Source organism: Dendrobium catenatum, unplaced genomic scaffold (genome assembly GCF_001605985.2).
Source record: "Dendrobium catenatum unplaced genomic scaffold, ASM160598v2 fragScaff_scaffold_486, whole genome shotgun sequence".
Classification (NCBI taxonomy): domain Eukaryota; kingdom Viridiplantae; phylum Streptophyta; class Magnoliopsida; order Asparagales; family Orchidaceae; genus Dendrobium; species Dendrobium catenatum.
The window spans coordinates 87,136-99,247 of record NW_021318948.1 but is presented as its reverse complement, the minus strand read 5'-3'; the positions used below and the strand labels follow the sequence as shown (position 1 = coordinate 99,247).

The 12,112-nt window shown below is 40.3% G+C and overlaps 1 protein-coding gene across 1 annotated transcript; it reads right to left on the bottom strand.

Moving 5' to 3' along the window:
* Nucleotides 1–1,003: 1,003 nt before the first annotated feature.
* On the bottom strand, nucleotides 1,004–11,170 carry LOC110103008 (acyl-coenzyme A oxidase, peroxisomal). Its single transcript, XM_020831554.2, has 7 exons — nucleotides 10,684–11,170; nucleotides 3,339–3,454; nucleotides 2,353–3,236; nucleotides 2,105–2,284; nucleotides 1,854–2,020; nucleotides 1,651–1,774; nucleotides 1,004–1,569 (listed from the first exon to the last, which is right to left on the bottom strand). Exons 1-7 carry the CDS (start codon nucleotides 11,148–11,150, stop codon nucleotides 1,414–1,416), a joined length of 2,094 nt encoding a protein of 697 aa, XP_020687213.1. The 5' UTR covers nucleotides 11,151–11,170; the 3' UTR covers nucleotides 1,004–1,413.
* Nucleotides 11,171–12,112: the final 942 nt, after the last annotated feature.

The following is a 12,112-nucleotide window of genomic DNA, read 5'->3' as shown; positions in this document are numbered from 1 at the left end:
TTCTTAGTAAACTATAAAAGAGATAAAGGTGGTCCATATTACTCCGGAGTCCATTATGTTGATGAGAACATACATGAAACATTGACATAGAAATTACATTCATGGAGTATAAATTTTGGGGAAAAATTATTATTAACCAAAAAGTGTATTTATAGAAGTATAAATTATCCTCTTTGTAAAAAAATAAAAACAAAATATCCTCTTTGTAATATACAGAATGAAGAAATTGAATGATGATAAAACATCAATGAAACTCGAGAACGGGTATTTTATTTGACATGAAATTCGCTTCTTAACAAGGACACAATCTTTATCTTCAATTGGAATAGCTTTCTTATTACTTCTTAAAGTGATTTTTTAGTTAAAAATTTTAAATTTTATACTAAAAATTACTTAAAAAATAGTAAAAAAGTCGTCTCAAATGAAGCCTTTATCTAAATCCAAATTAAGACAATTTTGTGAGTGCCTAGACAGTTGTCGTCCTGAAATTTCTATTTTCTGTGCAGGAGGGTTGCTTTATGGACAATCAATGATTTATTGCCTTATTATGGGAGTTCATATGGTTGTCTGAAATTGGAAAATACGCTTAACAAATTAATGAATATACTAAGTTTTATAATCTAGCTCTATGGAGAGAGAGAGAGAGAGAGAGAGAGAGAGAGAGAGAGAGAGAGAGAGAGAGAGAGATGACTATGACACTTTAATTATTTCAAATGCTTTTTTTATATTATAAGATATTTGTAAGAAAAAGGAAGAATAAGAGGAAAGCTTCCCATACCTCTTAATAATGCCATTTCAACCTCATATTACATAGTAAATAAATAAAAAAATGCATTATACCGTTCAAAACAACATATTTTCACCATAAAAAATAAGTAATATTAAATCAGCATTTTATTCAAACATTACTCCTATATAACATGCATTGTGACATTACTCATATAGAAAGCAATAAAAAAAACAATCTCAAACAAAACCTTAGCCTCTACAGAGAACTGCTACAAAGAAGAAAAACTGGTCAATATAGAGAAAATGCATTAACAGAAGATCTACATTTGTTAGCCTTAACTGGACTTTGCTACATCGTTTATAATACCAAGAGTGATTTCAACAGAACCAAACATTTCCAACATGTACTGAGGAATCATCTTTGAGAGTATAACAATTTTCTAATTTCTATCGATTTATTACAAATTATAAACGAAACAGAAAAGCATTGCTTTTGAGGCTATCATGATTATAGTGAAATGCCAACAATATCATACGCTTTTAAACTTAAAGAAAAGTTGTAGATAAATACATGCATAACAGTAAAAAACTATGGAAGATTTGCTTCTGTATTATAACTTTAAGGATATGTTTACCAAGACCAGATGGCTTTCTCCAGAGCTGCGATGCATGAAGTGTTGTGAACTAAAACCCAACATACTCTGTATATTGAGAATATGCTTCTGACGCCATGCCGATGGGCGCCCTGATCACAATTTCAGGAAGATCGAAGGCGTCCACCAATTCCTTTGCAACCCCCTTAACTTGGAAACTCAAGTATTCGACCAGCTTGTGTATTGCCTGAAATTATGATTCCAAATCATGATTCTACTATACAAAATGAGTCATTATTCTCAACAACCTATTTCGATCAAATCATACCTTAGCCTTATTAGGAGCTACATAGTCTACATTACGGTAAGTGCCTATGTCATTCCATATGCGGTCCAATGCATAGAGGTCACACACAAGCTTCAAAACATTCCCTGTGGTCTTATCTGGGCATCTGCACAAGTACCAGTAGAGAACAAAATCAAACATTTAAGTATCCCTATAAAGTTTAGAATAAAATAGGTAGAGCTTACTTTTGAACAGCCTCTATGAATTTTGCAAGGATGACAGATTCTACATGAGACTCTGCGAGTGTCAGGAGATGATTCAAACACCGGTTCCACGCGCCAAAAGCACCAAGGGTCTTGGTATGTTTACGTAGGCGCAACACTACGCTTTGAAGCAATCGAGATGTTCGGTACTGAAGAAAAAAGCAATATGACCCAATAGAACAAGTTTTGACACATTAACATAAGACCATAACATGAAATGAGTGCTAGCTAACCCTGAAAGCATCCAGCTGGAAATTTGGATCACGAAGATGGTCTTCACTTTGCCATCGAGTAGTGACAGGATTTGGCTGGGATATATATGAAGCCATGGACTCTCGAAGGTAATTCCATGTCACAGTAAGAGTCCCTCCTTGAAACTTTGACTTATATTGCTTCAAGAGGTCACCTGCAACCTGCACAGCCGAAGGATTTTTAGAGACACTAAATTTAGTATACCAGAATCAAAATGTGAAGTCTTTACCTGCTGCAAGAGAACAGTGTTGTCCCCTTCGAATGTTTGGAATATATCATGGTCATTGCGAAGAATACCAAAGCGGTTGACAGCTGCATAACCATGCCCGCCACATGATTCTCGGCAAACACTGATTGATTTAGCTGTATACGATGTCACATAAGCCTTCAGACCAGCAGAAAGAGCATGTACATCACTAACAATGTCATCATCATGAGATTTCTTCATCTCCGAATACTTATCTATCAGATATAGAGTGGCGAAGTGGAAAGCATATGTTGATGCAAGCATGGGCATAAGCTTGTGCTGCTGTGACTGGTAATCGAGTATACTGACCTCTGGTTGCTTGGGAGGACCAAATTGCTGTCGGAGTAGAGAATATCTTACAGCAATAGTGACAGAAACTTTGAGAACCCCCACAGAGGAATAAGCAAGACCAACTCTTCCTCCTACCAGTTCCCCAAGTGTAGCAGCAAACCTCTTATTAATAGTTGGGAGAGAACTTGTGTACTTCCCATCACGAGAAACATCTCCGAAACGGTTCAGAAGGTTGTCGCGAGGGATTCTCACAGAGTGAAAGCGCAGTGCACCATTATCCACCCCATTAAGACCTACTTTATGGCCACAGTCATGTATCTCAACCATGGGAAGAGTAGCATGTGTTTCCATATCCCTTATGGGGACTATAAAAGCATGAACACCCATATCAACAGATTTTCCTCCTTTGCCTTGGAGGGGTAAAATCAACTTAGCAAAGACCGTTGCAAACTTTCCATGAACAGCGGCATTACCAATCCACCATTTGATGGCCCCATCATTTGGTGTTTTGATTACAAATTCATCAGTGAGAGGATCAAATGTTGCAGTTGTCTGGAGGCCCTGAACGTTTGATCCTGTTTGCACAATTGTAAAATTGCCAAATAAACCTCGTCTTTCATATATTAATTTGATCATTTAAGATGTCATATTACGAATCAAGGAAATAAGACGCTCACCATGATTGAGCTCTGTCATAGCAAAGCAGCCAGGATAATCTATATTATCAATGCCCTCAAAGTATTTTTCCCTGTGCTTTTTAGTTCCAAGATTCATCACTGAGCCTCCCCAAAGACTGCATGGAAAGAAAACCGAATCAATTTTACAAACACAGTATTTTTTTGTTTTAATTTTCTTTCGTTTTTTCTTACTTACCTATTTTTTTTCATTTGAACTCTATAATATTAGGGAGGTAGGAACAACCTGTATTCTATTTTTTCCGGTGAGAGCAGATATTTATGGAGTCTCGAAAACGACTTCAAACCATCTGCACTTACAACGGTTTCTCACCTTAATGTGTAAAATGTGGACCGGGATTCTAAGTTTATTCGAAAAAAAAAATAACTTTTTTTTTTAAGTTTTGAGAACAGCAGAAGCTGATTAACCGATTCTGATCACCAAATTATGAGATTAGGAAAAAACAAAATAGAAAGCAGCATCAGTTTAACATTTCTTTCAAATTCTGCATGCACGATGGATAAAAAACTATTACATTTTTTGGAGCCAAATTTTCTTCCTATATGTTATGAGATTCCCAATTTGGAATTGTTACTAGTTAAAATTGGCGTGTGTAGCAAGTGGCTGCATCTTTTTTCCTCTAACCAAACCAAAGACAAATTGCTGATCAACATCTATCATCTTCATAAGTGATTGATCTCACCAAATCATACAAAATTTTGTTATCTGAATATGAAATGAAATAAACAAGAAATTCTCTGTTGGATTTAGGAAAAACAACCCCCTTACAGCATAGTTTGAGAATAAGATAGAGAAATCACAAACACAACAACTATATTTGATGAAAAAAGAACATAATCAAGCAAGATACAAGGGATCTCCAATCCGAAAGAAAGATCCGGCTCTCCCAATCTCTAGCCGACGACTATAGCCTAACAAACTCCACAAGATCTCAAATTCTAGCCAAAATCAAGAGGCCCTAACCTAGGAAAACATACTCCTTAAAGCATATAACCCAAAAGAAAATCCCTAAACAGTCCATACTTTCAAATTTCCCCTCTAAATCCCTCCAATTTCCTTCCTAGATAGTGTTGCTTGGCCCCACATTTTGGGCGGCAGATGCAACGCCTCATGTAGACCCGGACTAGTCCACTTTGGAATGGCTGGACCGGCCTAATGCCCGGTCTAGCAATACCTCCCTTCCAAAGACTAACCTTGCCCTCAAGGTGGAATGATGGAAACTGAAGTTTCACTCGCTCGTACAGTTCCCAAGTGGCATCGTAGTCAGATAAGTTCTTCCATTTTATCAGCACTTCCTTGATCATTTGAGAAGCTGAGTGATATGAAGTGTTGTACCAATACTCTGCCCACACTAGCCACTTGGCCCACATCCAAGGTGTATTTGATGCAAAACACCATAGGTAATTCTCAAGACTTCTGTTGACTACCTCCATCTGTGTGAGGGTGGTAAACGGTATTTCTCTTAAGAACTATTCCTTGCAACTTGAACATCTCCCTCCAGAACTGATTGAGAAACAACTTATCTCGATTAGATAATATCGACTTCGGGATTTCATGCAATTTAACCACCTCTCTGATGAATGTTGCTGCTATGTAACTACCGTGTAGGGATGTCGTAAGAGAATGAAATGAGCATGCTTATTCAACCTGTCAACCACCACCAAAATTATTGTGAAGCCCTCAGATCATGGCAGCCTATCTATAAATTTCTTGGTAACCTCCTCCCACACTGTCTGGAAGAGCTAATGATTGAAGTAATCTCCCTGGAGCCATATCCATAGTCATGTACTTATTTCTCTTGCATACCTCACACCTAGCAACCATCTCATCCACATCCTTATGCATCCCTTCCTAATACAGTTATGCTGCTAATCTTTTATATGTCTTATGCACCCCCGAATGACCTCCAACTGCGCTCCCATAAAATTTCTACAATATGTAGGGAATATGAACCAAGGTTTGTGGCATCACAAATCTCTCTTGGTACAACAGTCTCTCTCCCTCTAGGGAATAGCCTGGGTGGTTGCTCTCATCCTTTAGTAGATCCCTTCCAATCTTCCTCAACTCCTCGTCCTGCATACTTTCTTCTTTGAGAGCCCCCAATCTACCATTATTAGTATTGAAATGATCATCTCCTAGAGCTCCCCCACACATCTAGATACGACATAAACTGCCTTATTCTCCAATCCTGGCTTGTACTAGATCTCAAAGTTATAGCCCAGTAACTTGGACAACCACCTCTGATGCTCCTCAATAATCATCCTCTGCTCACACAATTATTTCAAGCTCCTTTGATTTGTCCTGACAAGGAAATGCCGACCCAATAAATAAGGTCGCCACTTTTGAATTGCTAAAATAATGGCTATCAACTCCCTCTCATAAATGAGCTTCAACCTTGCTCTGGCTGTCAATACTTGGTTGAAGTAGGCTATGGGTCTATGATTCTGCATAAGTACTTCCCCCAATCCGTACCCTGAGACATCAGTCTCTACTATAAAAATCTGCCTGAAATCTAGTAGGGCTAAAAACAAAATGGTAGTTATCGCCTTCTTTAAGCGATTAAAGGCCTAGGAAGCTGCCTCTCCCCATAGGAAGTTATTCTTCTTCAACTGCTCCGTCAACAGCCATGCTATAGTGCTATATCCTCTCACAAATCTCTGGTAATACACAGTCAGCCCTAGGAAGCCCCTTAACTCTCTCAGATTCCTAAGTAGGGTCATTTTTGCATGGCCTCAATCTTGGCCTGATCCGCTGCCACCCCCTCATGAGATACCACATACCCTAATCTCCCTATATGAAGTTATTCTTCTTCAACTGCTCCGTCAACAGCCATGCTATAGTGCTATATCCTCTCACAAATCTCTGGTAATACACAGTCAGCCCTAGGAAGCCCCTTAACTCTCTCAGATTCCTAAGTAGAGGTCATTTTTGCATGGCCTCAATCTTGGCCTGATCCGCTGCCACCCCGTCATGAGATACCACATACCCTAAGTATTCCACATTGGATTGTGTAAAGCAACACTTCTTCAGATTGACACTTAAGTGATATTCCTATAACACATCCAGGACGACCTTCAAGTGCTCCAAATGCTCCTCCATCGACCTGCTGTACACCAATATGTCATCAAAGAAAACTAGTGCGAACCTTCAGAGATATAGTCGGAAAACCCTATTTATGAGGGACTGGAAGATAGCATGGGTGTTGGTGAAATCGAATGGCAACACCAAGAACTCGTAGTGTCTCTCATATGCCATAAAAGCTGTCTTGGGGACATCCCCCTCTCTCATTCAGATTTGATAGTACCTCAACTTCAGATCCATCTGTGAAAATACTACAGCTCCATATAGCTCATTATCACCGAGTGGGAAATTTGTCTAGCATCATTTCCTTATTCAGGGCCTGATAGTCCACGCAGAATCTCCAGCTCCCGTCCTTCTTCTTGACCAGTAATATTGGGCTAGAAAAATGGCTAATACTCGGTCGGATGATCTCTGCCTCCAACATCTCTCTGATCAATCGTTCTATCTTATCCTTCTAAATTTGATGGCAACGATATGGTCTGACACTGATGAGTGTCACTTCCTCCCTCAAGGTAATGGCGTGCTCTTGCTCTCTCTATGGTGGTAAGCCTTGAGGTGGCTGAAAAATCTCACTGAACTATTGTATGAGTCACTGCACCGAAAGTGAAATATCTCCCCTTTCCTTTAATCTGATCCCTTTTAAGCTATGCAGTTCCACAAAAAATCCTCCCCCCACCTCTTGTATGGCCCTGACTATAGTTTTGAGAGACACCATGGCCTTGGACAACTCTGCATCTCCCTGAATCACCATACTTCTTCCCTCCACCACAACAGTGCCCCCCAATTGACCTTGCTAAGATATAGAGCTGCTTCATCCCCAGGATGACATCAGTGATTCCTAACTCTAATGGGAGAAAATCCTCCCTCATATGAACCCCATATATCATCAACACGACTCCCCTACACACTCATCTACCCATCTCCACGTTTATGGTACCCATCATCACCACATAGCCCTCGATACCCACTAATTTCACCCATTGTTTAAAATTGAGCAATAAGAGGCTCACCTTAGTGCAATTCTAGTGAAAAATATCTCGAGGCTTACGCCTTTAACTTTTTTTATGAGGCTTGCGCCTCAACTTGGCTGAGGCCTGCCTTGAGGCAGGCCTTGCCTCACTAGCATGAGGCTTACGCCTCACCCTTTGTATATTTTTTTTGTTAAAACTAACATAAATCATGCCTTCGTGCACATTCAAGCCGTAAAACTTTCTCTCTACTGCCTCTACCTCCAGCTTGCAACCTTTGTCGCAATAACATCATCGTAGCCGTCACTGATGATCACTTGAAAGCCGCACACCACCACCCTAATAATTTTGTAGGATTAATCTAATATTTATGTTGATGAAAAATATTTAGAAAAGATGAGCATGATTGAAATAAATTAAGAAGCAAATTGAGAGGCATTCGACTCCATCGGATAAAACAGGATATAGACCAATTTGTTACCTGACAACTCAAATAAAGATCTGCATCAGTCATGATTGTGCAGATGATTTTTGGGTTGTTGCCAATTATTTTAATTTTTGTTAGGAGTTAAAAGTAAATAGGTAAGGAATTGATAAAGAAAAAATTTGGAGTTAAACTTGATGTTATATGATATTTTTATCAATTTTTATATTTAACATTGTTTTGCTCTTATAATATTTGGATTTCAATTCTATTTCACATAATTTATCACTTGTCACTTTACATCTTGTTCAATTTTCATTATAACATTTAACAAATTATTTCGGTATTATATAAAAAATTACTTTTGACCTTTATTTTCACTTTATGCAATTTTTTTTTATTTTATTTTGAGGATTACACCTTGAGGCTTACGCTTCTCCCCACGAACAAAAAACGCCTCAATACCTAATTGTGCAATTAAAAATCTTGAGGCGAAGAACTGCTCATAGAAAGTCCCCTCCAAACAGGTAACCTCATGTCTCTCCACTAGTGCTAGGCCAATACCTTCCAATCCAAACATAGACCAACTGCCATCAATTTCTCTTCTTTTTGTCAACCTATTGATAGCGAAGTAACTCTCTACCTTGTAGATCCACCCATGTACATGCTCGCCTTCAAAGATGGGCATCTTCAGCTTCTTACTGACAGATCGCCTTCATTTCCCCTGAACCCTTCATAGTCTCCCATTCCCCGAAAGAGTGGTACTACCCAAGTGTGTGATCTTCTCTTATGTGCCATACCCCGACTCTTTTCTAAAATCCCTATTCTTTCAAAATCAGACCATGGTGCTCATAATCCACCCCTCTTACAAAATCAGCGCCCCGTCGCTCGTACCTAATACTCATCTCCTCCGTAGAAATAGCCTCTAGTGGAGGCATCCATTCTTCTCCCTCCAGAATCTCCAACACTTGATTCTCCCCACCCCTAAACGGATTAGGGTTTCCTCCTCTTCATTGTCCATCAGTGGCTTCCTTCGTTTCGGAGGTCGTTGTATTGGGTTTGGCTTCAAGCAACTTCTTCAGCATATCTTCCACGACTGCAAACTTAATTCCTATCCATCTTTTCATGTACGGATGAAAATTGGTTTTGAAAATCTAAAAGTTTTTCAACAAAATCTGATTTCAGTTGGCTTAATTCCCCCTCCAACACTTCTACTTTCCTTTCGGCCATTGGTACCCTAGATCGAAGGGCTTCTGATACCAATTTGATATAAAATACCAAGAAATTCCCTGTTGAATTTAGGAAAAACAGCCCCCTTGCAGTAGATTTTGAGGAAGAGATAGAGAAATCACAAACACAACAACTATATTTGATGAAAAAAGAACAAAATCAAGCAAGATACAAGGGATCTCCAATCCGAGAGGAAAATTTGGCTCTCCCAATCTCTAGCTAATGACTAGAGAGTAACAAACTCCACAAGATTTCAAATTCCAGCCAAATTCAAGATGCCATAACCCTAGAAAAATATACTCCTTAAGGCATACTACCCAAAAGGAAATTCCTTAACAGACCATACTTCCAAATTTTCCCTCTAAATCCCTCCAATTTCCTTTCTAAATTGCATTGCTTGGCCCCAAATTTTGGGCGGCAGATGCAACTTATTCCGCCGCAAATTTGTATTTCCTCTTACCGACACTCTTGCCTCCGATTCCACCATTTGGTTGTGAAGAACCAACACCTTTTCACCATCTCCTCAAGGTTGGAAAACTTATCCTCCATGGAGGAAATTCTGTCATCCACCGTTGCTTTAATTTAGCTCATCTCTCCTCAAATTCATTCTTCCAAGGCATCAACCTTCTTGGCGGCCATCGGTGCCCGGATCTTTGGTTAAAAAGAAAAAAATCATTAATTTTGGTCTTCAAAAAATAGAAATATGCACGTTGGAAGAGGGAATTCCGTAGAAATCAGTAAGGAAATGGTTCGATTTCAGTCTATGACACCACTCTAATATCAATTTGATAGGAAACACAAGTAGAAAGAAAGGAAAACTTGGCTGAAATTATAATTTCAGCAAAATTGCAAACATTAGTTGAGAAAGATTTTGTAGCCAAACATTTGAGAAACCTTTTACTTGATAAAAGATGGAAGAAAACAAACAAGATATAATTGATCTTCAATTTGAGAGGAAGATCCAGCTCTCACAATTCCTAGTTGTCGGCTAGAGTCCAAACAAACCTAAGAACAATCTCAATTCAGCAAAGCAGAAAATAACCTAACCCTATGGAAAATATCCTACATAAAGCATACAAAAAAAAAAGGAAATCCCTAAACAGACCCTGCTTTGAATTTTCCCTCCTAAACAGCATTAATCCCTTCATAATAGCAGGTTGCTTGATCACAACATCATACAACGACTAATTTCAAGCGACAGTAAACTATTTATAATGAATAGAACAACACCAAAGCTCGTCTAATCAAAATAATTCTACTTATATGATTCATAGAAGCACTGCCAGAAATAACAATTATGCACAGCTATTCGAGCCTTCGAATATAAAGAATATGGAAATATTTTGAAGATTATGGAGTACATCCACCCATCTACGACCTATCTCATGCAGAAAAAAATCAAATAAGAGAATTATCTAAGGCTCATTTTAACCTGGAAAACAAGTTGGCAACCCCTAATTCAAGCAAATGATTTAGCAGATGCAAAGACAAAAGTTTCGCGTCAATAATCCCTCATCCTAAATCCCGCAACTCTTTTTCAGCGATTAGAATTCATAAACACTCCTCTCATCCCCTGTTCAATCACCCATGCCGAAACTGAAAAGAGGGATGACGGGTATTTACCTGTACTGAACACCCAACTTGATCCCAAGAGAGATATCAATGCTCCCAGCCGCTTCAACAATGGAAAAGTAAACGGAAGGATCCTCGATCGCATATCGAAACGGCCGGATTCCGGCTTCGCGGACCAGGGCTATGAGCTGCCGCATGCAGAGCTCCCGATGGTCCGCTGTGGAGATCTCCACCGGCGTCTGCAACTCCGGCCGCGAGGCGAAGAAACTAAAAATCCGTTCCTGGATCTCGCGGTGTCTCCCCTTCATGTATTCCACCAACTCCGTCCGGCTCACAGATAGAGGCGGCCTACCACGACCGCCGACACAAGGCGACGGGATTATCTGGTTGTCGTCGCCTGAACTTTCAGGGTCGAGGTTTGGCAAAGGTTGAAGGAGATGGAGGGAGAGCTTCTGGATTCGCCGGAGAGCGCAGTGGCTGTCATGATCAGCGGTGGGTGACGTCTTCGGGTTTTCCATCGTTATCGCACACTTCGGGCGGGGAAAAAATTGTATTTATCGGGTTGCTTGGTGCACGCAAGAGCGTGTCGGTGTTGACGTGGAGAGGATTACTGATAACGTGGCGTTATGGTATTGGACAGAAGAGCGGTAACGTGAGAAGATTCTTTTTTTTTTTTAGGTTAAGCAACTCAGAATGGGGCATGAATGCCCTCAACCGTCATGTCACAACATGAGCCGCATTATAAAAAGTTGTTTTGTTATAAGAAATAAAGATGTACAGTTTGTTATTTAAGTTTCTTGCCTCCTCGTTCATCCTCGACCGCTGCCTGGAGTTTCGTCGGGCCACCACTTAAGGTCATGAGCTCCATCGGACTAACACTTGAGGCTCTGAGTTCCATCAAACCATCACTCGAGGCCTAGAGTTTCGTTGGACCACCACTTGATACCCTGAGCTCCACCGGACCACCACTTGAGGCCTTGAGTTCCGCCGGACCACCACTTGACGTCTGGAGTTCTGTCGGAACACCACATGATTGCCTGAAGTTCTGCTGGACCACCACGTGAGGCACGGAGTTATGTCGGACCACCACGTGAGGCACGGAGTTATGTAGGACCACCACCTGAGGCACAGAGTTATGTCAAACCACAATTTGACGCCCGAAGTTCTATCGGACCACCATTTGACGCTTGGAGTTCACCGGACCACCACCTGATGCCTGGACTTATGCCGTACCACCATCTAAGGCTCGAACTTCTACTGAACCACCACCTGATGCTCGGAGTTCTGCCGGACCACCACCTGAGGCCCAGAGTACATCCCTATTACTACGGTCATTTCGACATCCATCACTAGACAACGATCTTTCTGACCATGGTTTCCTGCCAATTATGGTCCTTCCGACTTCGATCGCTAGACAACGATCTTTCTGACCCCAATCTCCTGCCGACTATAGTCCTTTCGACCTTCATCGCCTACTACG

Bases quoted from the DNA above. Each gene is read 5' to 3' on its own strand.
- LOC110103008 (XM_020831554.2), bottom strand. From the start codon at position 11,150: ATGGAAAACCCGAAGACGTCACCCACCGCTGATCATGACAGCCACTGC. The intron at 2,021-2,104 runs GTTAGCTAGCAC...TTTTTTCTTCAG, and splicing joins TCCAGCTGGATGCTTTCAGG to TACCGAACATCTCGATTGCT. The intron at 1,775-1,853 runs GTAAGCTCTACC...GTACTTGTGCAG, and splicing joins TTCATAGAGGCTGTTCAAAA to ATGCCCAGATAAGACCACAG.